Source organism: Patiria miniata, unplaced genomic scaffold (assembly GCF_015706575.1).
Source record: "Patiria miniata isolate m_02_andy unplaced genomic scaffold, ASM1570657v1 HiC_scaffold_3, whole genome shotgun sequence".
Lineage (NCBI taxonomy): Eukaryota > Metazoa > Echinodermata > Asteroidea > Valvatida > Asterinidae > Patiria > Patiria miniata.
The window spans coordinates 32,787,790-32,810,596 of NW_024037069.1; the positions used below are offsets into that span (position 1 = coordinate 32,787,790).

Sequence of the window (22,807 nt, forward strand, 5' to 3'; positions counted from 1 at the left end):
TTGGGACGGAATCTATCTAATGTTTTGACAAGGTTCTGAATTGAGTCATCGAAGCTCTTACCTATATAAAATAGTTATATCGTCTACCTAGTTAGGCCAGGACCTCTTTCCGAGTGAGTCCTCTAAGTATTAGGGTCATCGCACGTTAGAAGGTGGCAGATGCGTTGCACACTAGGCCAAATGGCATGCGCACGTATTCGAAAAGACCATACTTGGCGATAAAAGCAGTTTTATGTTTGTCTTTGTTTTCGAGTTCTATTTGTTAGTAGCAACTGCTCATTTCAAGAGTGGATATACTGCCAAACGCCACAACTACTGATTCGCAAGAGTCATTTCAACAGTATTTGTATTTTGTATGATATTTCTTGCCGAAACCTCATATGTTTCACTACTCCAGGGTGGGCACTGGAGCGTAACTTGTACAACAATTGGCCGTGCACAACGTCCATTTAAGATGAACACACAGTCTGAAGACTTCACGTACTTTGTGTGTGTGTACAAAAGACATTAAGGAGTTAGAGTGTTTAGACGTCACCCAGAGGCGAGTCGAAGCAATCTTGACATTTTAACACGTCAGTACAAAAACTGCCAGTGCGTGTTATCACTTCCTTCGACGCAAACTGGCTAATTCATGCCGTTTTGTTTGGAGCGTAGGTGATTCACAGAAATCATTCATACATGTATTCTCCGAACCCTTCTGTTCACATTTCACAACTATGATTTGGGCATATGGTAGGGTTGTTAGTTCTTTAACAGTTGCTTTGTTAATTTCCATGGCCATTTTACCAAGTTAATTCTAACAATTTACGAAAAGTTAAAGCTGCTATAATCATGATAATGGTTTATTCTGACAACCTACACATAATCATAACATAAGTATGTCAGTCGGCAATTTAGTATTGGTACCGGTACCTATAGTCAGGGGGGGGGGGGGGGCTGGCTAAACCTCATTCATCAATTGGGGCACCCTTTTCCAAGAACTAGCTTATTTATGGGACCTATCAAGAGGGGGGGGGGGGGGGGGGGTTTCAGTGGAACCCCTGCCCCCCCCTTGGAATTACCAAGTAAATTCTTACAATTTACAAGAAGTGACAATTGCTATATAGAATGGTCTATTCAGTCAACCTATCACTCGTTATTCGCTACAAATTCGTATTGCAAGGTCAATTTATAAAAAGGTTGTCGATCTATTGCAACTGAGAAAACGTTTTGAAATATACAGCCTTTGGCAAATGCTGAAGTGATACTCATAGGCCCCCCCCCCCCATTGCAAGGTCAATTTGTAAAAAAGCCGTCGATATTGCCATTGAAAATTAGCTGATAACCTTGAAGCGACTACTCTTCTGTAATGCGTGCTTTATTGTGTTAAATTGAATAGCTATTTGGCTCGCATTATTTTGTGTGTGAACATTCTCAGGACTTAGGCCTTTCTACTTTTGTCATCTCCATTGAATGTCATTGACCGCTGGTCTGTTAACGTTTCTTAGTTGCAGTGAACATGGAAACAAACCAGACATTTGTATTATCAATTTCTTACTCATGTGAAGTACTTAAACTCAGTGTTGTAGTCAAGTCACCAACGTCGAGTCCGAGTTAGTCACAAGCCTCGAGTCCGAATCTCAAGTCACAAGCATCGAGTCCGAGTCTTGAGTCACAAGCCTCGAGTCCGAGTCAGTTGGTTGTTCACCAAAACTAACAAATTTGTTAACATTATTTTTTCAATCATCCATTCTATCTTTTAAGTACTGAATCCCAGTGTATCCTATAGTTTACCTTGTGTGTGTGTGTACATGTTGCTTGGACCCAAAATGTGTTTTCCTTTTAATTCCCATCCATGAAAAACCCAAACATTATTCCTCAATGATACCTTCCCATCCCCAAGTTATGTTTTTTCTTCTGATGAAAATACGTGACTCGAGTCACGGGTCACCAAGCTCGAGTCCGAGTCATCATGGTCGAGTCTGAGTCCGAGTCATTTTCCAATGTGACTCGAGTTGAGTCCGAGTCACGAAAAATGTGACTCGAGTCCGAGTCCTTGACTCCAGTCCTACAACACTGCTTAAAATAAGTAGAGTTATTTTGTTTGCCAATGAAATCATTTCCATGAAAGTTGCATTGAAAATTTTAATTCCTTTTCTTTACAGACATAAGTGAGTGTGCCAGTGATCCGTGTATGAATAATGCAACATGTGTAGATATGCCTAATGAATATTCATGCACTTGTCCAGCATTTTACTCCGGTGTCAACTGTGAAACAGGTATTTCCATTTTTTTCTTTTAATATTCCCATTGTTTTTTCCTTCCTGATAGTTATAATGACATTTCACTTTTAAAAATTTATTTCATTGAAGAAAAATCAGAAAGGGAAAACTGTACCTTTAAATTTTCTTCACGGATTGAATCTTTTGTGGTATAATTTGTTTGTAGTTTATGTTTAATTTATGTTTTTATTTATTTCATTTCAGAAATCCGCCCATGCAGGAGTGGGCCGTGTATGAATGGAGCAACATGCATGGACAATTCCATTGATTCCTACACCTGTATCTGTCAGGCAGGGTACACTGGACAAGACTGTGAATCTGGTAAGCCCAACTTTACTTTAGAAATTTAAAATTGAATTCTTTGATCACTTTCATACCCACAAAATCCCAACATCCTGCAATGAATGACTTGATTTCAATTTGAAAAAGGGATTTTATTTTTCACACAAGTGAATTGATCCTGCAAGGGTCGAATTGTTGTCGAACTGCAAAATATTTGAACTTTGTAAAAAAAAAATCTGTTATTTTAAATCTTTATTTTAGTATTTTTTATTATCAAACTCATAAAGCGAATTGTAGCACAGTGTACAATTCATCAATTTAAAAAAGTGTAAAAGTTATCTTAATAGTCCTTAAAAACCTTAAAATAGACATAACATATATTAGATAATTAAATTACACTAATGGTTTAAAGGGAATGTACATCATTGGCTTTTACTGTAATTTTCAGAAATGAACTATTTTGATGGGTTAGTATAACAGATCAAACATTGTTACACTGACAAGTTTGAAGTTTTGTGATTGAAAATGCTGAAAAAAACTAAGAAAAACATGTTCAAGTAGTCTTGTTCCCTGACTCCACTAAAGATGTAATGGATCAAATTTTTGATGCCGGAACATTGTAAGGTAAGGGAGCAAGTCTAGCTGGCCTGCACCCGTTCATGAACATGTAAACTAAAAGCAAACAAAATTTGGACTGAAAAAAAAAAAATGGTAAATTTGGAGCAGAAGTTGAAAAATAGTTAGGTTTTTCCAATGGTGGTCGGCCGACCGACATTGGAAATGTACACAAAAATACAATTTTCTTGAAATGACTTCACACCAGGTGCTATAATTTTACAGGATGCTTTAGACTGTCATTTACCAACATCCTCAAGGTATTTGTAAAAACTTAGTAGTTTCATTTTTTGATGTTGCAAATGTTGTATATTCCCTTTAAGAGCAACTATACTATACAGTTCCAGCCAAGCCCTACTCCCCAATACATATCTAACAGATGAAATAATAATGTATGTTATTAAGTAACTTAACGTTGGTGGATTTTTCGTTCAATGTCTCCTTCAAGAGTGAGCAACTTTTATATTGCTAGGAACAAAGCGATTTAAAAAAATGAATCTACTTTTCCAGGGTAAAACTTGAGGAATGCATCTTTGAAGTTGAATGTTTGTCTGTTGTTGTCTGATAAATGCATTCTTTTTGATGACTTTCTTTTCCAGACATGAACGAATGCGCCAGCAATCCGTGTATGAATGACGCAACTTGTGAAGATATGCTTAACGAATATTCATGCGTCTGTCCGGAATTTTACACTGGTGTCAACTGCGAAACAGGTAGCATTTGTAGAATCATTGGACAATTTAGTGCTTTTCTTCTAATAGGTCATATATTTTACCCTGCATTCATTTCAAGATATCTTGGGAAAAACCAGAAATTACATGTATATAGTAAATTGAAAAAAAAGTCGCCCCAAAAGTATAAGTTTTGTGTAGATGCTGGATGTACACCTTTATAATAAGGTCCTTCCAACTTAAGGAATTACCTTGCTATAACAGGTACCTTTTATTAACAGTATTGGAAAACAAAGGAAAACAAAGACTTGGGACCTAAAATTTTGCTTGTTATAAGCAGGACCTTGTATTAAGTTAACAGTGCTCTTCTTATCAGGGTTCGACTGTATGTATGTTTTTTGTTTGTTTGTTTGTATTTTAGAGACCCGCCCATGCACGAGTGATCCATGTGTGAATGGAGCAACTTGTACTGATATTGCAACCGATTTCTATGTCTGCTTCTGTGCGGAAGGATTCACTGGGACTGATTGTGAGACTGGTAAGTGAAATGCAATACCAATGTATGCATTGATCCATACGAGGGATGATATCTTAGGACGAGGAATGATATCTTAGGGAAAAACCCATAAATTGTACCGTATAAAATTGAAAGAAATGTCCCCCCCCCAAACAAAAATAGTAGATGATTGATAGCATCAGCGTTTTTGCTAATATTTCGTTATTTGGTTGTATTTTAGAAATCCGCCCATGCATGAGTGTTCCGTGCATGAATGGAGCAACTTGTACTGATGTTTCAACCGATTTCTATGTCTGCTTCTGTAGGGAAGGATTCACTGGGACTGATTGTGAGACTGGTAAGTGAAACGCAAGACATGCATCGATTCATACGAGTTATAAAATAAATGAAAGTAAGTAAGGACGTGAGTGTGATTTGTTTTTGGACTTAGCGCAGGACACGTTGAATGCAATGCAGAGATGAAACTTTTACCAATTTTAATCGGAAATCCGACTTTTTCAAATGTATTATGATAGAGGACAGACACACAAAGGGAGAACAAAAGATCCCTTTGGTTCTCAAGCTTGTTTTTTTTTTTTTTTATAGAAAACGGTCCTCGATCATACGGTTATGTGCTTAGTCTATGGGAGAGTGTTATATTACAGGGACAAAGGGAAACACAAAGCATTGTCCTTGGGCGTGTAGAAATTCAGGACTTTAATGCATGCGAACATTGTACATTATTTGCCAGCAATTTTTCAGGCTATATTTGCAGAAATTGATAGTTCAAGTGCACTGTTGATGTTCTTTTGCATGGACTCTGAAACTCTGCCATTAACATTTTCATAGAATTGAAACGGTCCGTGGTTCCATTGCCTTGTGGAATAAAACTGTATGATGAAAGAACAGAGTTAAAAAGGCTATTCATACCTTTCCTGTAAAAAGGCAGTTGAGCCCCTTTGTGTAGTAGAATGCTGCATGAACAAATTGTGCCAATGCGACGTTATTTCTCTGACTGTGTGCATGCTGAAAAACCTCAAAAGTGCATGAACTGTTGAACAAGTTCAAACTACATGTATTTAGTAGTTGCCTGAGCATATCTACTTCCTTGTGTGCTATTAAAAGCAGGACCCAAATCCATAATCCAATACTGATATTTTTGGGGGGTATCTAACCAATACACTCATGGAAATAGTCCCAATTCGGAAATCTTGATGAGTCAAACCTCAAGGGAACAGGTTCTAAATTTGACTTAAGCAGAGTTTTGAGTTAAGCAGGGTTGTATGTCATTGTTATACTACTGAAGGCAGTGGATTCTCTGCTTGATTTTACATCATTTCCAGTAAAGTTTGGCCCTTCTTGTTCTAAGGTTTTCAATTACAAAATTGTTACTCAATTGATCACTTTACTTTCATTTTTGCCCAGATGTAAACGAATGTCTGGATAGTCCCTGTGCCAACGGCGGAACCTGTGTGAATGAAATTGGAGGGTATCGGTGCACATGTGATTTCCCGTGGGAAGGAACCAACTGCACTGACAGTAAGAATTGAACCTCAGAATCAAATTAATTGTTGTATAAAAGATGAGATGAAATTACTTTCCAAGTGTTTATTAGAAGGGAAAATGAATGTGGCAATTAACAAAAACAAAGAATTCTTCTACACTTGTCTTACAAAGTGAGTTGAGCGTTTTGGAGCATACAAATCTTTGGATGTGACCCGTACAATCAGAATGAAGAAGACACTGTGTTCACTCTTAAATTCCCCAATACCACTAAGGTACAAAATCTGAGGGATACACGATTTTGGAGAAGTATCTGTAGTGTTTAATACTGGTAATTCCCTCTAAATCTTTATAGAGTGAATAAAAGTGTGCTTCATTCTTAGTCATGCATTTTTGTTTTCTCTTTTAATTTCATTTGAACTATTGAAATGGACTAGAATTTTTGAACAACTGAACATATTTTTAGCATTTTATTAAATAATAAGGTTTGTTTTTACAGTAGAAAACCAATACACACGGAACTGACAACATTGCAAGTTCACAGTGCATTGTACTTTCCAAAAATTGTCATCATTTGAAATTTTTTTTGTCCATTTAGTAGTTTTCAAGTACGGTTTGAACCGTTACTCATGGTCAATAACACTTAGCAAAAGTGCAACAACAAACAGCTTTTATAATTGGTTTCAAAGAAGCTGCGTAAACCACGCTTGGGATCACATCTTTTGTGCGACTTGCACAACTCAGTCTATGCTTGGGGTAACCTTCCCACTAAAAGTTTGTGGTAATGCAAAAGATTTAAAAAGGCGGATGTGAACATTCTTGTTGTGTACACAAGTCTGTGATTATGAAAGATTAAGAGCGAAGGCAAACTGCCAAATGTAAGACCCTTTAGCTTTCTGAAATCTGTACTGGAACAGGTTTTGTACATTTGGTTTAATTTTATTTTTAGCAGGCATGCAACTTTTCTTCGGATCAGCTGATTTCCTCTTTTTCACTTCCCATGTGTGTCATTGAAAATAGAAAAAACACTGAACAAAGTCTTGGAAAGATTTGAATTTCCTCTTTTTTTGTGACTTCCCAGTTACATGCCTGTTTTAGGCGACGACCTTATTATTGAGAGAAACTTTATCAAAGTGATCACAGTTCTGGCACAAAATATCCTAATTTACACAATTTTAAAAGATCTCCTCATCTGCAGTTTTTTTGACAAATCAGATTTTTTTTTTTTTTAGTGTGAACCTTTCAGTGAATGCTTTATTTAGGAATCCACATTCTATTTAACTTAATATCCGTATTTAGTCTACAAATCTTGCAAACCCAGAGAGGGACATATTTTTAAGTCGTATCAATTTCACAAAATTTTGGCGATTTATCCACCAAAATGCAGAAAATATCAAACAGTGAACAGGTGAAAGTTTTGCATCAGAATCACCAATCATGTGTTCGATTTTTAAAAGGTTCTAGTGGCTCATCTCGGCTTTGCTTGTATTTCTCCTTACACAGGGGCAGATGCAGGATTTTTTGCAGGGGTGGGGGGTGGGGGTTTCATCGGCAAATCAATGCTGAAATATAGACAGGTTTTTTTCTCCGTACACCTGGCCTCCGTAAAATTAAAGGGGGGGGGGGAGGGGAGTTCCAGATGACATTTATTACTGGTATGAATGTCATAATTTTTGGGGTGGCGGGGGGGGGGGGGGTGTTTCACATTATTTTTAAATATATTTCTGTAAAAATATTTGTAGTCAGAGCTGGGGGGGGGGAGGGGTTTCGACCCCCAAACCCCCTCCCTCCTCTGGATCCGCGCCCCCGAACTTCACTCGGACATTTCTTGGACACGTTATGGCTGTTTAAAGTTTGCACATGCTGACATGTCATAAAAGTAAAACCGAGGAAAAGGGCCTTAATAAAGTTTCGATTTTTGTAGTCATGAAAATAAAAAATGGCTGTCGTTTCCTTAAAAACATTTTAATTCCACAATTGTTGTACTATTTCTTTAAAGTATGTGCAGTAGATATATCAAAGATTACAAATATCAATCAATCTGAAAGTTTAAAAAAAATCACCTTATTTCTGTTTTTTCATTTTCCTCAACTACGGCCTGTGTCCAGTTCCGTCTCATTTTGCCTGAACACCTCACATATTGGCTCTGAAATCTGAGAAAGTCTATCCAGTTAATTTCGTTTGTACGTATTTGTTGCATTGCAGGAATTGACTTCTGTGCCCTTCTTCCTTGCATGAATGATGGGACATGTGTTGCTTATGACTTCTACGGTTTGTGCACCTGCGCTGAAAACTACGAAGGGGTTATTTGTCAAGTTTACACAGGTTTGTGGCCGTTTGCAGTTTTTACAAACAATCGGCAGGCATTAGATGTTTCAGTCTTCAGTCTGAAATCAGACCTTTGAATCTGGGAGAAAGACATTACAGTCGAGTCTTGTTAATACAAACTCGTTCGGACCTAGCCAAATTGTCTGTTATATCAGAATTTTGTATTAAGAGGAACATCAGTCTCATTCATTTTGCACATCAATGCACAGTCAGGACCAAGGCTTTATGTTTGTTATAACCAGAATTTGTATTAACAGAGTTTGTACTTACGAGAGTCGACTGTATACGTATGAAAAGAAATGCATCTTTCAGACCTTTCATCCAATTTTCAGACTTCAAAAAACAAATTGTCAATATCAACCCTAGTCAGTAGGGCATCAGGTAATGGAAATGGTAATGATCCCTTGACAAATTTAGTTTTCATACTGCCCCAAACCACCTGGCCTGTTAGTCCCCATACAGTCTCAAACTGCCCTGGCACTGGTATTGAATATGGAGGAGTACATACTAGGTAATGTAATAGGGGAGTGTGGCCTACTGGTTAGGGTTCGTGGCTCATGATCAGAGGGTCAGGGGTTCGAATACAGCTGATGGCCATACCTTGTGTTCTTGGGCAAGCCACGTCACCCCCACTTGCCTCTCTCCAGCCAGGAGTATAAATGGGTACCGGCATTAGCTGGGGAGTAACCTGCAATATAGACTGGCATCCCATCCAGGGGGAATAGAAATATTCTCAGTCGCTTCATGCCAATGAAACCGGAGATAAAATCTGGCCTGATGGGCCATATTGGCTCTGGACAGACTTTACTTACTATAAATACAATTTAATACAACTTGGTGCTAAAGGGTTATTGCTATGCTAGCTCTCTTGTTGATTAAGTACCCAGCGGAGTACTGTTCCAAGTCTATTGTTGTCTGTGACCGAAGTAAATGTGGGTTTATCTTCTATGAGTAGTTTCAGTAGTTCCATTGACACCATCAACTAGTAACTTTTTGCCTGAAAACTGAGCTACATGATTATGACATATAGATGTAGTGAATGCTCGGTGCGGACAAGCTTGACCGGCAGAGGTGTAACCAAGTCAATCAGGAGGCAATCGTAAGTCCAGTCGGAATTCACTGCATAGCTCGTCACTTGACTTGGTGCTTGTCTATTGGTGGTTGACTTGTGATTGACTTTGACAGCCACTATTTAAAATGTACAGGTGTAATGTACAGCAAGTGCTACATGGTAGATACATGATTGCTTAGTATTTATTTCTAACCTTGGAGGGGAGGGGGTTCAAGGTGAGTGTTGTGATGATTTTCCCCCAAAAATGTTATGTTATTAATTTCCTCTGTTGGTCTGTTTGTTTCTCTGCAGGTCCACCCACAACAACCCTAGAGCCTACCACAATGCCCATGCCGATCAGCAAAACGACGACGCCAGCGGTTATGCCAACTGAACCCCAGGGATCTACTTTACCGGAAGTGACCACACCAAGTCAGACACAAGGTCCAATCGATGTCAAGCTGACAACAATGGAAGCCACAACACTTCCCGTCACGTCCATTGAAGATTTCTTCACCACAACTGAACCCACAAACACCACGATCACTGTGTACACCCAGCGGCCGGCTCGGATCGACCTTCTGGTAGAAACAGACACCCCTGCCATTTCAACCGATTTTGTCATCACCACAGTTCCTGAGAATGCAATCGCTGAAATAGTCAATGAAACTGAAATCGGGCTTATCATCCTGTCTATCACCACATCTGCAGGGGCATACACTACAATAGTGGTTTCTACAATGGAACCCTCAGATATGTTCCTTGTGGTTGAAACGGTGGACGCTGAGAACACTGCCGCATTGGCTTTCGGAATACTGAACATCACATTACCAACAACTGAGACACCAGTGGTTTCCGGGGGGCCATCTGTCAGTTCGACCCAATCACCAGGTGTTACAACGAGGTTCATGCGGGCTCTGAGTACAACGGGAAGTGCCCTTGTGGAAGCAGCCGTGACAACCACAAGCCCTGCAAACTTCACCCTGGTTATAGTGACCGGTAACCCAAATCAAACTGCCAATGTAAGCTTCGATACGGTTCCTGGCAACGCTGCTTATGACGTGCAGTTTGTTACGATGGAGAACCCAGATACCGTTGTTTTGTCGTTCAAAACTTCAGAAGCTGTTAATGTAACATGGACCATGAACTTGATGGAAATGGCAAATATTTCCTTAATTGTTGACACTCTGGATGACTCACATGTCATAGTACTTGAAGAAAAGGCTTTGTCAACGCAGATGCCTACCAGACCCGTTGTGGAAAGCTTTGTCAAATATCTGAGTACCCAAGGAAGCACTGTGGTTAGAGCCTCTGCATCAACCACTGGTCCTGCAAATTATACACTGGTCATATATACCAGAAACCCAGGTCAAAATGCCCTTGTAAACGTGATGCAATCACCACCTGAGGCCATCTTTGATTTGATGGGTGATATCAGTTTTGATCCTGATGCACTGACAATGACATTCAGATCCTCAGAAGCTGCTAATGTAGATTTGCTCATAACCTTGTTGGATTCAGCAAATGTCTCCTTTCAGGTGGACACAACAGACCAGTCAAGCGTGGTGGTGCTTGCAGAAGATACGGGGGTTTCATCGACAATGCAGCCAGGAGTTGTAGAAATGTTTTTGAGATATCTGAGTACCCAAGAAAGCGCTATGGTTAGAGCCTCTGCTTCAACAGCTAGTCCTGCAAATTACACGCTCGTCATATATACCAGAAACCCAGGTCAAACCGCCAATGTTAGCCTGATGACATCACCCTCTGGAGTTGCCTTTGATGTGATGCGCCATGTCAGTGTCAGTCCAGATGCCCTTACAATGACATTCAGAACATCAGAAGCTGTGGATGCAACTGTACTCATGAACTTGTTGGAGTCGGCAAATATCTCTCTTCGGGTTGACACAGCAGATCAGTCAAGTGAAGTGGTCCTTGCAGAAGATACAGGAGTTTTATCAACAATGCAGCCGACAGTTGTAGAAAGCTTTTTGAGATCTCTGAGTACTCAAGGAAGCACTGTTGTTAGAGCCTCTGCTTCAACGGCTAGTCCTGCCAATTACACACTGGTCATATATACCAGAAACCCTGGTCAAACTGCCAATGTTAGCCTGATGACATCTCCTGATGGAGCTGCCTTTGATGTGATGCGTTACGTCAGTATGGATCCAGCAGCGCTAATGATGACATTTAGAACATCGGAAGCTGTTAATGCAACTATACTCATGAACTTGTTGGAGTCAGCAAATATTACCCTTCGAGTTGACACAGCAGATCAGTCGAGTGTTATTATCCTTTCAGATGACACAGGAGCATCTTCAACAGCTCAGCCAATGTCAACTTATCCGGTGACCACTAAGCCAACTTTAGTAACAGATCCTGTGGTGTACAGTTTCGATAAAGCAGTGTTTGCAATGGCAGGACAGGTATATAGGGTTTTCGTTTCCACTTCGGGTAGAGCAGATTATACCCTTACTCGGTTCAAGGTCAGTCCTGAACACGAAACCAATGTGTCCATTCGCACCATTCCAAATGGAGCAGCCATGGATGATAACGAGCGTGAAACCTCAGATGCATTGACAACAACATTCAAGACATTCACTCAAACTAACACCACAGTATTTGTGACAGTCAGGGAAGGAGGTATCATCACTTTTAAAGTTGAAACTACTGATGGATCAGCTCTTGTGACCCTAACTGAATTCACGGGTGTGATTCCCACCATACCAATGACAGTAGAACCTACAGTGGGTTCAACAATATCTGCAGAACCAGGTACTTCCCCTGAGCCAATGGTGACCTCGAAGACCACAGGTCCATCAGATCGGATGACATCTCCGCAGACCTCTTTGGGAGCAACAATGTCTCCAGAACCAAGTGCATCTCAGCCCATGATGACGTCACAGACCATGATTGCTTCCGATCAAATGACGTCCCAACAGGTTTCTATGTCAAGCCAACCTATGATGACAAGCCAACCACCGATTGTGGAAACTACAGTAAGGTCATTGTCTACTCGAGGACCTTCAGTTGTAAAAGCTTTTGCATCCACAGAAAATCCAGCCAATTATACCCTTGTCATTTACACTAGAGACCCAGAGAGAACAGTTAATGTCAGCTATGTGACAGACCCTGATGGTGCTATGTATGACGCTGTTATCTCATTTGACGATGATCCTGAGTCACTTACAATGACATTCAAAACCCAAGAGGCTGTTGATACAACTGTTATGGTCAGCCTGTTGGAGTCGGCAAATGTGACTTTCCAAGTTGACACAGCAGATCCATCCAGTGCAGTTATGATAGCACTTGACGGTGACATGACATCAATGCAACCACCTGCATCTACATCATCAATGTCTGCAGAACCAAGTGCATCTCAGACCTTGATGATGTCACAAACCATGGGTCCATCAGATCAGATGACATCACAACAAACCTCTATGGGAGCAACAATGTCTCCAGAACCAAGTGCATCTCAGCCCATGATGACATCACAAACCATGGGTCCATCAGATCAGATGACATCACAACAAACCTCTATTGGAGCAACAATGTCTGCTGAACCAAGTGCATCTCAGCCCATGATGACGTCACAAACTATGGGTCCATCAGATAAGATGACATCACAACAGGTTTCTATGTCAAGCCAACCTATGATGACAAGCCAACCACAGATTGTGGAAACTACAGTAAGGTCATTGTCTACTCAAGGGCCTTCAGTTGTAAAAGCTTTTGCATCTACAATAAATCCAGCCAATTATACCCTTGTCATTTACACTAGAGACCCAGAGAGAACAGTTAATGTCAGCTATGTGACAGACCCTGATGGTGCTATGTATGACGCTGTTATCTCCTTTGACGATGATCCTGAGTCGCTTACAATGACATTCAAAACCCAAGAGGCTGTTGATACAACTGTTATAGTCAGCCTGTTGGAGTCGGCGAATGTGACCTTCCAAGTTGACACAGCAGATCCATCCAGTGCAGTTATGTTAGCACTTGACGGTGACATGACATCAATGCAGCCACTTTCATCTACATCAACAATGTCTGCAGAACCAAGTGCATCTCAGCCCATGATGACGTCACAAACCATGGGTCCATCAGATCAGATGACATCACAACAAACCTCTATGGGAGCAACAATGTCTGCAGAACCAAGTGCATCTCAGACCATGATGATGTCACAAACCATGGGTCCATCAGATCAGATGACATCACAACAAACCTCTATGGGAGCAACAATGTCTGCAGAACCAAGTGCATCTCAGCCCATGATGACCTCACAAACCATGGGTCCATCAGATCGGATGACATCACAACAAACCTCTATGGGAGCAACAATGTCTCCAGAGCCAAGTGCATCTCAGCCGATGATGACATCACAAACTATGGGCCCTTCAGATAAGATGACATCCCAACAGGTTTCTATGTCAAGCCAACCTATGATGACAAGCCAACCACAGATTGTGGAAACTACAATAAGGTCATTGTCCACTCAAGGGCCTGCAGTTGTGAAAGCTTTTGCATCAACGAGATTTCCAGCCAACTACACCCTTGTAATTTATGCAAGAAACCCAGAATCTGTTAATGTGACTTTGGAGACTGACCCTGCCGGAGTTGCGTATGATATTGAAGGTTATATGGATGATGACCCTGAATCCCTTGTGACAACATTTACAACCTCACAAGCTGTTGGCACAACTTTGGTACTCGGCCTGGTAGAGTCTGCAAATATTACATTTCAAGTTGATACAGCTGATCCTTTTGTCATCGTAGAGCTTGAAGAAGATACTGGTTCTGGGTCTACTATGCAGCCATCGCCCTCAATGACTGCAACAATGTCCCCAGCAACAGGTCCGACATCCCAGACCATGAGACCATCCTCCTCTGTGACTGCAACAATGTCGCCAGAACCTGGAGAATCGTCCCAACCAATGACAACACGGCGTGGTACTGGTACAGACGAGATGACATCCCAACACATGGCATCAACTATGTCATCCGGACCAGCTACTCCTCCCCGTTCTACTGTGGTGTCGCAAACCGTACCTGTTTCAGACATGATGACAACACCTTCTTCAGTGGAGGGGCCTCTGGTGAAAACTTTGAGCACCCAAGGAAGCACCACTGTAAGAGCCTCTGTCTCAGCAGCAAGTTTGGCGAATTATACACTTGTGGTTTATACTAGGGATCCACTAAAGACAGTCAATGTCACCATAGTGACAATACCAAGTGGAGCTGCCTTTGATATAATGCCATTCACAAATGATGAAGTCCTAACCATGACCTTCAAAACATCAGGAGCTGTAGATACAACTGTGTTTGTGGATATGTTTGAATCGGCCAACATCTCTTTCCGAGTTGACACAGAAGATCAGTCAAGTATGCTCATCCTCGTGGAAGAGACGGGCACATCATCAACCATGCAGCCAGCAGTCTCAACACAAATGCCCACTGAACCAATGGTTGTACAAAGCTTTATTAGATTTTTGAGCACCCAAGGGACTACAGTCGTCAGAGCCTCTGCGTCTACAGGTAGTCCTGCAAACTATACACTGGTCGTATATACCACAAACCCAGGTGAAACTGCAAATGTGAGCATCATTACAGTACCCTCTGGAGCTGCTTTTGAAGTAATGAGTCGCACAAGTAATGATCCTGAGGCACTTATGTTGACATTCAGAACCGTAGGGTCTGTTGACACAGATTTGATCATTAGCTTGCTTGAATCCGCAAATGTTTCGTTGCAAGTAGACTCAGCAGATCAGTCCAGTGAAGTGGTCCTTGCAGAAGAAACCGCTATGTCAACAATGCGTCCAGTTGTCTCAACAGAGGTCACAACAGGTCCAGAAGTCGTTGAAAGTTTCACGAGACTCTTGAGGACCGAAGGAAGCACCACTGTAACAGCGTTTGCCTCAACCCAAAAACCTGCAAACTACACCCTACTGGTATTCACTAGGAACGCGGACACTGCCAATATCACTATTGAAACGGATCCTGTTGGTCTTGCGTATGATGAACAGATTTTCAGGGGCTCAGACTTCGATTCAGTGTTGATGAGTTTCAGAACTTTAGAGAGTGTCAATACAACAGTAACCATACAATTATTGGAATCGGCAAACATTTCCTTCACAGTGAGCACAAGCGATCAGTCTATTTCACTCAAGCTCTCCGAAGGCACTGACATTGTCTCAACCATCCAACCAACGGTCTCAACAGGCATGTCTACTGAACCAAGCATTCGGACACTCACAGAAACGTTCCACTCTTCAGGCAACACTACTGTAAGAGCTTGTGCCTCAGCGAGAGAATCTGCAGTTCATACTCTTCTTGTACACACCAGAAACCCCTCGTTGACTGCAAGCGTAAGGCTTGAGGCAGACCCTCCTGGTGTTGCCTGTTTCCCACAGATTATGAGAAGTAATAACCCAGAAGCCCTCATGATTATCCTCAGGCCCTCGGAAGAAGTGAAGGCCACTTTTATAATCACCCTACTGGAATCGGCCAACATCACTCTTACAACAGAAACGGAAGATCCATCTCCTACTATCGAATTTATCGTTGAGGGTTCAGTTAGCTCTACCATGCAGCCAATGATCTCGGCATCGACACCAGTCTCTCCAACTGAGCCCAAGATGACTTCAGAAACCATTTATCCTACTGTTCGGATGACTTCCAGACCACAAGTTGCGGAATCATTTGTCCGATCACTGAGCACCACTGGAAACAGCACTGTGAGAGCCTCTGTGTCAACTCTTAGTCCTGCAACTTATACACTGGTCATATACACTAAGAATCCTGGTCAAACTGCCGATGTCACCCTGAATACCATTCCAGCGAATGTCTCCTATGATGTAGAGCGTGAAATAAGTGATAACCCTGCAGCCTTGACCATGACATTCAAAACATCGGATGATGTCAACACAACCATAATAATGAATTTACTGGAATCAGCAAACATCTCGCTGCAGGTTGATACAGCAGACCTTGAAAGTGTTGTATCCCTTGTGGAGGTAATGGATATTGGAGTGACTGTGCCTTCTCCCACTCAAACACCAGGATCTGTTCTAATGCTGAGTACCAACAGAGGTGGAGTTGTAGAAGCTTATGCTGCCACCAACGACACGGCCATCCTCACCCTGGTTGTGTTCACAGAGAACCCAACAGACGTTGATGTGAGCATCGTGACTCAACCAGCTGATCTTTCAACCGGCGTAACAAGATTCATCGGATCTGATGGGCGCTCTGTGGCAATACTGATTACAGTTCCAGAACCGGCTAACACAACTGTGAGAGTCCTTCTGACGAATGCAGCCAACATTTCTTTACAGGTTGATACCAAGGGTGATTACGTCAGCCGGCTCGTAGAGGTCACCGCCGATGTAACAACAGCGCCGGAGGTCACAGATAATGTAGTCGGTAAGTGAGAGTTAGAACACTTTATACTGTGCTCATTTCAGTGATGCTTTTCATCATGAATTCTGGAAAATGCTCTTGGCTGAATTTCAGTCTTGAACAAATTGCTAAAAAAACTTCCCAACCTGTTTTCATTTAGCACAGGAATTTAGTTACCAAGTTTTTACCTAAGTGCTTTTTAAATTCAAGAAAAGCCAACTACATCTGAAAAAGCAATTATTAGAAATGAAAGGTACTGGTAGCTCAGCAGATTAAATATCAAGATTGACATGGGGACATCCTTTAGCCCAAAATAAGAGGTTTACATTCTCGGAGGTAAAGAATCATTTATGTACAGGGCGCGCAATGTGAACTGAGGTTTTAGTAGCTTGGTAATTGGTCATAGAATGCATTTTCACTGTGTGTGGGGCTTAATGTGCCACATCAGTGGCCAGACCAGGTCCTCAAAAGGCCCTCCATGCAGCATGTTCTTACTTGATTTGTGCGCTTGGGCTTCATGATTTAGGCATGGATGATTTGGACTTGTAAAGGGGTGGCATGGGTGGCTTGTGCGTAAAGCGCTTGCCTCTCACCACGGTTCGAATCCTGGCCGCGGATCACATGTGAGTAGAGTTGTGCGTTGGTTCTCTCCTGTGCCACGAGGGTTTTTCTCCGGGCCCTCCAGTTTTCCTCCGGAAAAATCAAATACTATCGATCTCAGGCTGTGCTCTGTGGTCATATATGGGTCAATGTGGCCGGCAGCCATAAGCGCCTTTACATGCCAGCGGCCCGACCACGTTGTAGCCGCGTCCTTTGCAATTTAGCATACCAGCTGTGAGTAAGGATGATAAGCCTCCCAAATTATTTGTATTATTATTATTATTATTATATATAAAGGTGGGTTTGTACGAAGCAGTCTAACACCTCTATAACAAGGTCCTCGGGAGTTTAAAAATTACCTTGTTACAACAGGTACCTTGTATTATCAGCAATGGATAACAAAGGAAAACAAAGAAAAACAAAGACTTGTGGCCCAACATTTTCCTTGTTATAAGCATGCTCATGTTGTAGTAACATGCTCTTCTTATCAGGGTTCCACTGTAATTAGAATTTCGAAAATTGTATCATTGACAAATAATTAGGCCTCAGTAGGCGAGCCGCAAAAGATGCCTGATTAAAGGTCCGTACAGAATGAATGTTAAATTTATATTCTTCACTGCAGTCGACTTAGCCTACGATCTAAAATGGGGACAACAGTAAAAAGTATATTGATATAGCTGGATGTCAAATTATTAATGGGATACAGATGATTTCTTTTCTGGTGAAAGAAACTGATTTATCAATCGAAGGGAAACTAGTGCCATGCAAAGCACATCTGAAAAAAATGTAACTCAAATCCAAAAGAATGGAAAGTAATGGCTAGTGCAACTTTTCCCATGTATCCTGGTTGACGGAGATTCAAGTCCATTCCAGTTACGTTCCTGTTCATATAAGTGACCCAAAGTAGATCTGTAGATGCTTCGCATTGCAACCCTCTTTCAAGTTTTTCCCTGGAAAGATAGGCACTAGTAACAGCATAAGTTACTGAATTAAAACATTTTCTCTCTCAAGGACGAGAGCTGAATGCAAACGATAGGTATCACTAAACCACAAGAACAAAGTATCTAGTAATGCTGTTTAATGCTTTTGCGTTTTTACCTCTAAAGGTACATAGTTTACCAATCTGTGTCCAACAGAATTTGATTGTCTGCCTCAATAAAATGCAGGGCCAACAACAGAAGTACCATCAACAGTCCCATCTGGCTCAGAGAGGGTAACTCTTGTTAGAGAGTTGATGACAAGTAGACCTGGAACATTCAATGCCGTAGTTTCAACTCCTGGTCCAGGGAATTATTCTCTGGTCATTAATGTCCCCAACCCCGGCACAAACACCCGAGTCACTGTTACGGCCACCCCTCAGGGGTCAGCCCAGAACTACCGCGTTTCTTACAGCGACAATCCAGAAGCCTTCTCCTTCCAGTTTATGACTGTTGTTGCATCGAATACGACCCTCTTCTTGACCTTGCTTGCTCCAGCAAACATCTCCCTCACCGTGGAGACTGTGGGCTCATCCAGCACAGCAGAAATTGTGGACATCTCTCAACCCGTCAGCTCAACATCTGCCCCAACCACATCTGTTACGACTGGCATGGCGACTAAAGAAGGCACGCCAGCTCCACTGAGCAACTTCTTCCGAGAATTGGCCACAACTGGGCCGGCTGAAGTCCAGGCCACTGCCTCTTCTGATGGTCCAGCATACTTTGAGTTCCGTGTGTCAATCCCAAATCCGAGCCAGACGACAGTAATCAGCATTCTGACAGTCCCTCAGGGGCTGCTGAGAGATTTGGATAGTGACTCACCAAACATCCAAAATACACAAATTGTAAGATTCAAAGTCCTCAGTGCAGCCTTAACCATTATTTCTGCAACGTTGAAACAAGCTGCAAATGTTTCCTTCCGGGTTGAAACAACAGATTCTTCAGCAGAGGTCCAGCTTAGCGACAACTCCACAGAGGTAGCAGTCACTTCAAGTCCTACTCAACCTGCAGCCACAACGACTCCATCCACACCGACTCCATCCACACCAGCACCATCCACAGCTGGACCATCTGATTCCTTTACAATATCAAGAATGCTCAGTGTGCCTGCAGGTGCTACAGTTCAGGCTTCTGCCTCTTTGGACAGACCCGCAAATATCTCCTTCGTCATTTACACAATGAATCCAGCTCAGGTGACGGGCATAAGCGTGCAGACAACCCCTCAGGGAGTGGCCAGGAATTTTGTGATCAGTACTCTGAGAAATCCAGAGAGATATGTCATGCATTTCACCACTTCAGCAGCCAGTACTGCAGATCTTGTTTTGCCCACAATTGAAGCAGGAAATGTTTCCTTCAGTGTGACGTTGCAGGGCCAGGAAAGCTCTTCCAATCTGGTGGATCTTTTCATCGTTGGTGGTCCTACTATGATGCCCCCAACTGCTTCACCGACACCAGTCGTCTTTGTCAACACCACTCGATCTCTGCAGATCATGGGACCTTCTCAAACCTCTCTGCTCATCAACGCAAGATCAGCAGCCTCAGTTGTTGTAGATGTCAGTGGGCTCGCTGAGTTCAATGTCAGCTTCTTCAAAGAAGGTGCTGTGCAAATCCAGCAAACTACCTCCTCTCAGGAAGGCTCCTCCTTGCGACTTCTCATCCTCAGTCCTGTCAACATAACTGTGATGATCGCCGCACAGGATGAGGTGGAGATACTTGCCACGGTGATGAGTACACAGCCAGATGCTGCTTTGGTTACCATAGTGACCGAGAGCGAAACCCCTACAACATCGCAGCCGACCGGTGAGTTGAAATCTATCAGTGGTAAAGTCAGTTCACACTCTAATTCCAGAATTGTTTCTATTATCTCTTTTGACATTAGTGTTTAGTCACTTTTCACTCAGGATACCAGGAATTAGTTGTCTATTTCTGGACTATTTTTGTAATCTTTTTGCAACACATTATTTACAAAATGTGTTTACTCTGATGATTACTCTGATGATGAAAGTTCTCTGATGTAGTGATTACATGTTGTCTTTTTACACAGTGTCTCCAGTGACCCCCGAAACACCAGGCACCTTGACTGTTGTGAGAACCCTGCAGACGTACAGCGCAAACTCAACAGTTAAGGCCATGGCCTCGACTACCAGGCCAGCAAATTTGACAGTTGAGGTGTTTACTCCCAACCCATCCGGAACTTTCACCATCAATATCCAGACAGTCCCCAGCGGCCTTGCAGTGGACTTCAACATCTTTATGAGCAGTGATCAAGATAAGATGACCTATATGTTCAAGACCCTAGAAGCTTCAGAAACCACTGTGCTGATGATGTTAGCTGAACCTGGTAATATCTCCTTCACAGTGACCAACGTGGATGACGCCAGTATGGTGACTCTGATCAATCCATCCGTAACACCTGAGGTCATGAATGTCACCAGGACTATCACTACAACAGGTGCTGCCACATCGTTAGTCTCAATCAGGACCTTTGAGCCATCAGTGATATACCTCGTCATCAATGGCTCAGCAGAGATCAGCCTGGCAGCAGAGCCTCGCGGATCAGTACAGACCGAGACGCCTCACATGCTGGGATCCAGTGTTCTTAAACTCACCACCACGGTACCTGCTAACGTCACGCTCTTTGTGACGACGGGCCAGGCTGTGGTGATTCAGACAATTGTGGAATCTGCCAATCCCGGATCAGCGGTGATCCTGTTGGAAGGGGAGATTGAACCAACCAACCAACCGCCTCCAGCCACCGTGGTCATGACGTCTCCACAGACCCAAAGAAAAGGTAGGTTGTCTCTTGAGACAACTGCACGACGACCGTTTCTCTAAAAAAAACCCTGACTTCTTTAGTCACTGATCATCTTCAAATCTCACCACTGATCACTGCATGTGGCCTTTTCATCAGTGTAGCTCTCACAGAGTGTCATCCACTTCTGATGTAACTTAACATCCTTCATGGCACCAGCTCTACCACCGTCCCTTCACATTACACTTGTCACAATTCTGTTTGCTAAAACACAAACTCGTAAATCCTGACCACTGTCCTGTTCACATTACTACTTGTGTTAACTTCCGTTCTTACACATTACAACTCTCTGATTAACCTGTGTGCTTAACAGGATACTGTTTTATACTGGTAACAGCATACTGTTTTATACTGGTAACAGCATCACCATTCTTAATCAGTTCTGTAAAAGGCATCTTGGTTTTTAAACTATTTCACATTGGTTTAACTGGTCAGTCCTTGCTTTGTATATCACCTTTAATAATAACTCAATTTTGTTTAATGAGGAAAATAGATTACTGACAGTTATGAAAAATGCAGAGGACTCACAATTCTTTTGTCTACCCGATCACAAAGTGCTCAGTACCATATTTCCTAGTCATACCATTAACTTTTCATTTCATTTGATACAGATTGTCATACTAAAATAACTTAATTTGTAGAAAATACATTTTTATCTGGCAAGAGATTCTAACAGATGTCATTAAATATAACACTTTTAATATTTAACCACAACTCATGTGCGTCTTTTGTGTTTTTAACCAGTATAGTTGGTATTTAGTGACTTGGTTTGTGCATTCTAAATTGACATTTATATTACTGAAATTGGTTGGCATTGATTTTTAATTTATTTATGTAATAAGGTGTGTTTAGTTGTGAGGTTTACTCAGTGTGGAATGAGTAATGGGTTATTGATCAAGGGAATCATCGCTTGGATAAAATAAAAAGCTTGGTGTCTTCTCTCAAAGTTTTTGCAGGCATGAGGTTCAGAGAATCCATCTACAGAAAATTGGTATGAAAAGACTTGGTTACCAGTTCGAGCCAGGTGTATTTTGACAGTGACCTGACCCAGGCGCGGGATTATTTTTCACGAACCTCGATGCCGGACGGGCTCAGGCCATGATCTGTGGGTGGCACACCCTGATTTTTCAGGCCTTGCTCAGTCAATGCGAGTGGGTTGCTGACATATTTCTGGCCTCGGTTGTTGCGGGTGTATCAGTCATCCGATCTAAATTTCAGAAAACTTTTGCGTGTATACATACACGTCCTCCGGCGCAAACTGGTTAAGCGCGCTTGTACTTGATATCAACCGGGAGTGGGTAGCAATCTGTTTCAATGGTGGTACAAAAAATGCTTGCCTAAATCCTTTCTTCTCTAAGCAATTTGGGAGGTGGCACATGCAAGCCTGTTGAGTACGGCCCAATTTCATGCAGCTCCTAAACATAAAAAATTGCTCAGCAGATGTCGGTTGTCATCAGAAATCAACTGAGAAGCAGTTGCAGTATGCATGTACAGAAAAATTTGAGTGATGTTGCTAACAAAAAAATTCTGAGCTCTGCAAATACCTGTGCTATTCATCTCCCTAAAAGAGCTAGAGTTAGGACACGTTGAACGCATCTTAAGTTTGGTGAAATGGATCCTAGGACGAGTCGCAAATTAGGACGAGTTACCCTCCCTAAGATGCGTCTTAGCATTTTGTATAATCGGCCCCAGGTCTCTTCAGGCAATACAGTTGGGCTTTCATTCTGGTATTTGAGTATTAAAAATTGATGACTGAATATCATATCTCTGTGACTAATAGCCTTCACATTACTGAGCGTCGGCAATTCGTGTT

General features: G+C 42.0%; 1 protein-coding gene across 35 annotated transcripts in view; it reads left to right on the top strand.

Annotated features, from left to right (window-relative positions):
• Positions 1-22,807, top strand: part of LOC119737677 (mucin-17-like) — a 51,691-nt gene that overhangs the window by 24,457 nt on the left and 4,427 nt on the right. For 23 of the 35 annotated variants that reach the window (XM_038212207.1, XM_038212200.1, XM_038212206.1 and 20 more), the window contains 10 exons: positions 2,145-2,258; positions 2,466-2,582; positions 3,758-3,871; positions 4,251-4,367; positions 4,567-4,683; positions 5,751-5,864; positions 8,034-8,153; positions 9,520-16,629; positions 18,372-19,982; positions 20,227-20,973. In XM_038212207.1, coding sequence (XP_038068135.1) covers positions 2,145-2,258; positions 2,466-2,582; positions 3,758-3,871; positions 4,251-4,367; positions 4,567-4,683; positions 5,751-5,864; positions 8,034-8,153; positions 9,520-16,629; positions 18,372-19,982; positions 20,227-20,973 — 10,281 coding nt within the window. The remainder of the gene's footprint in view (positions 1-2,144; positions 2,259-2,465; positions 2,583-3,757; positions 3,872-4,250; positions 4,368-4,566; positions 4,684-5,750; positions 5,865-8,033; positions 8,154-9,519; positions 16,630-18,371; positions 19,983-20,226; positions 20,974-22,807) is intronic. The other 12 variants (XM_038212213.1, XM_038212205.1, XM_038212190.1 and 9 more) reach the window with 8 other exon arrangements.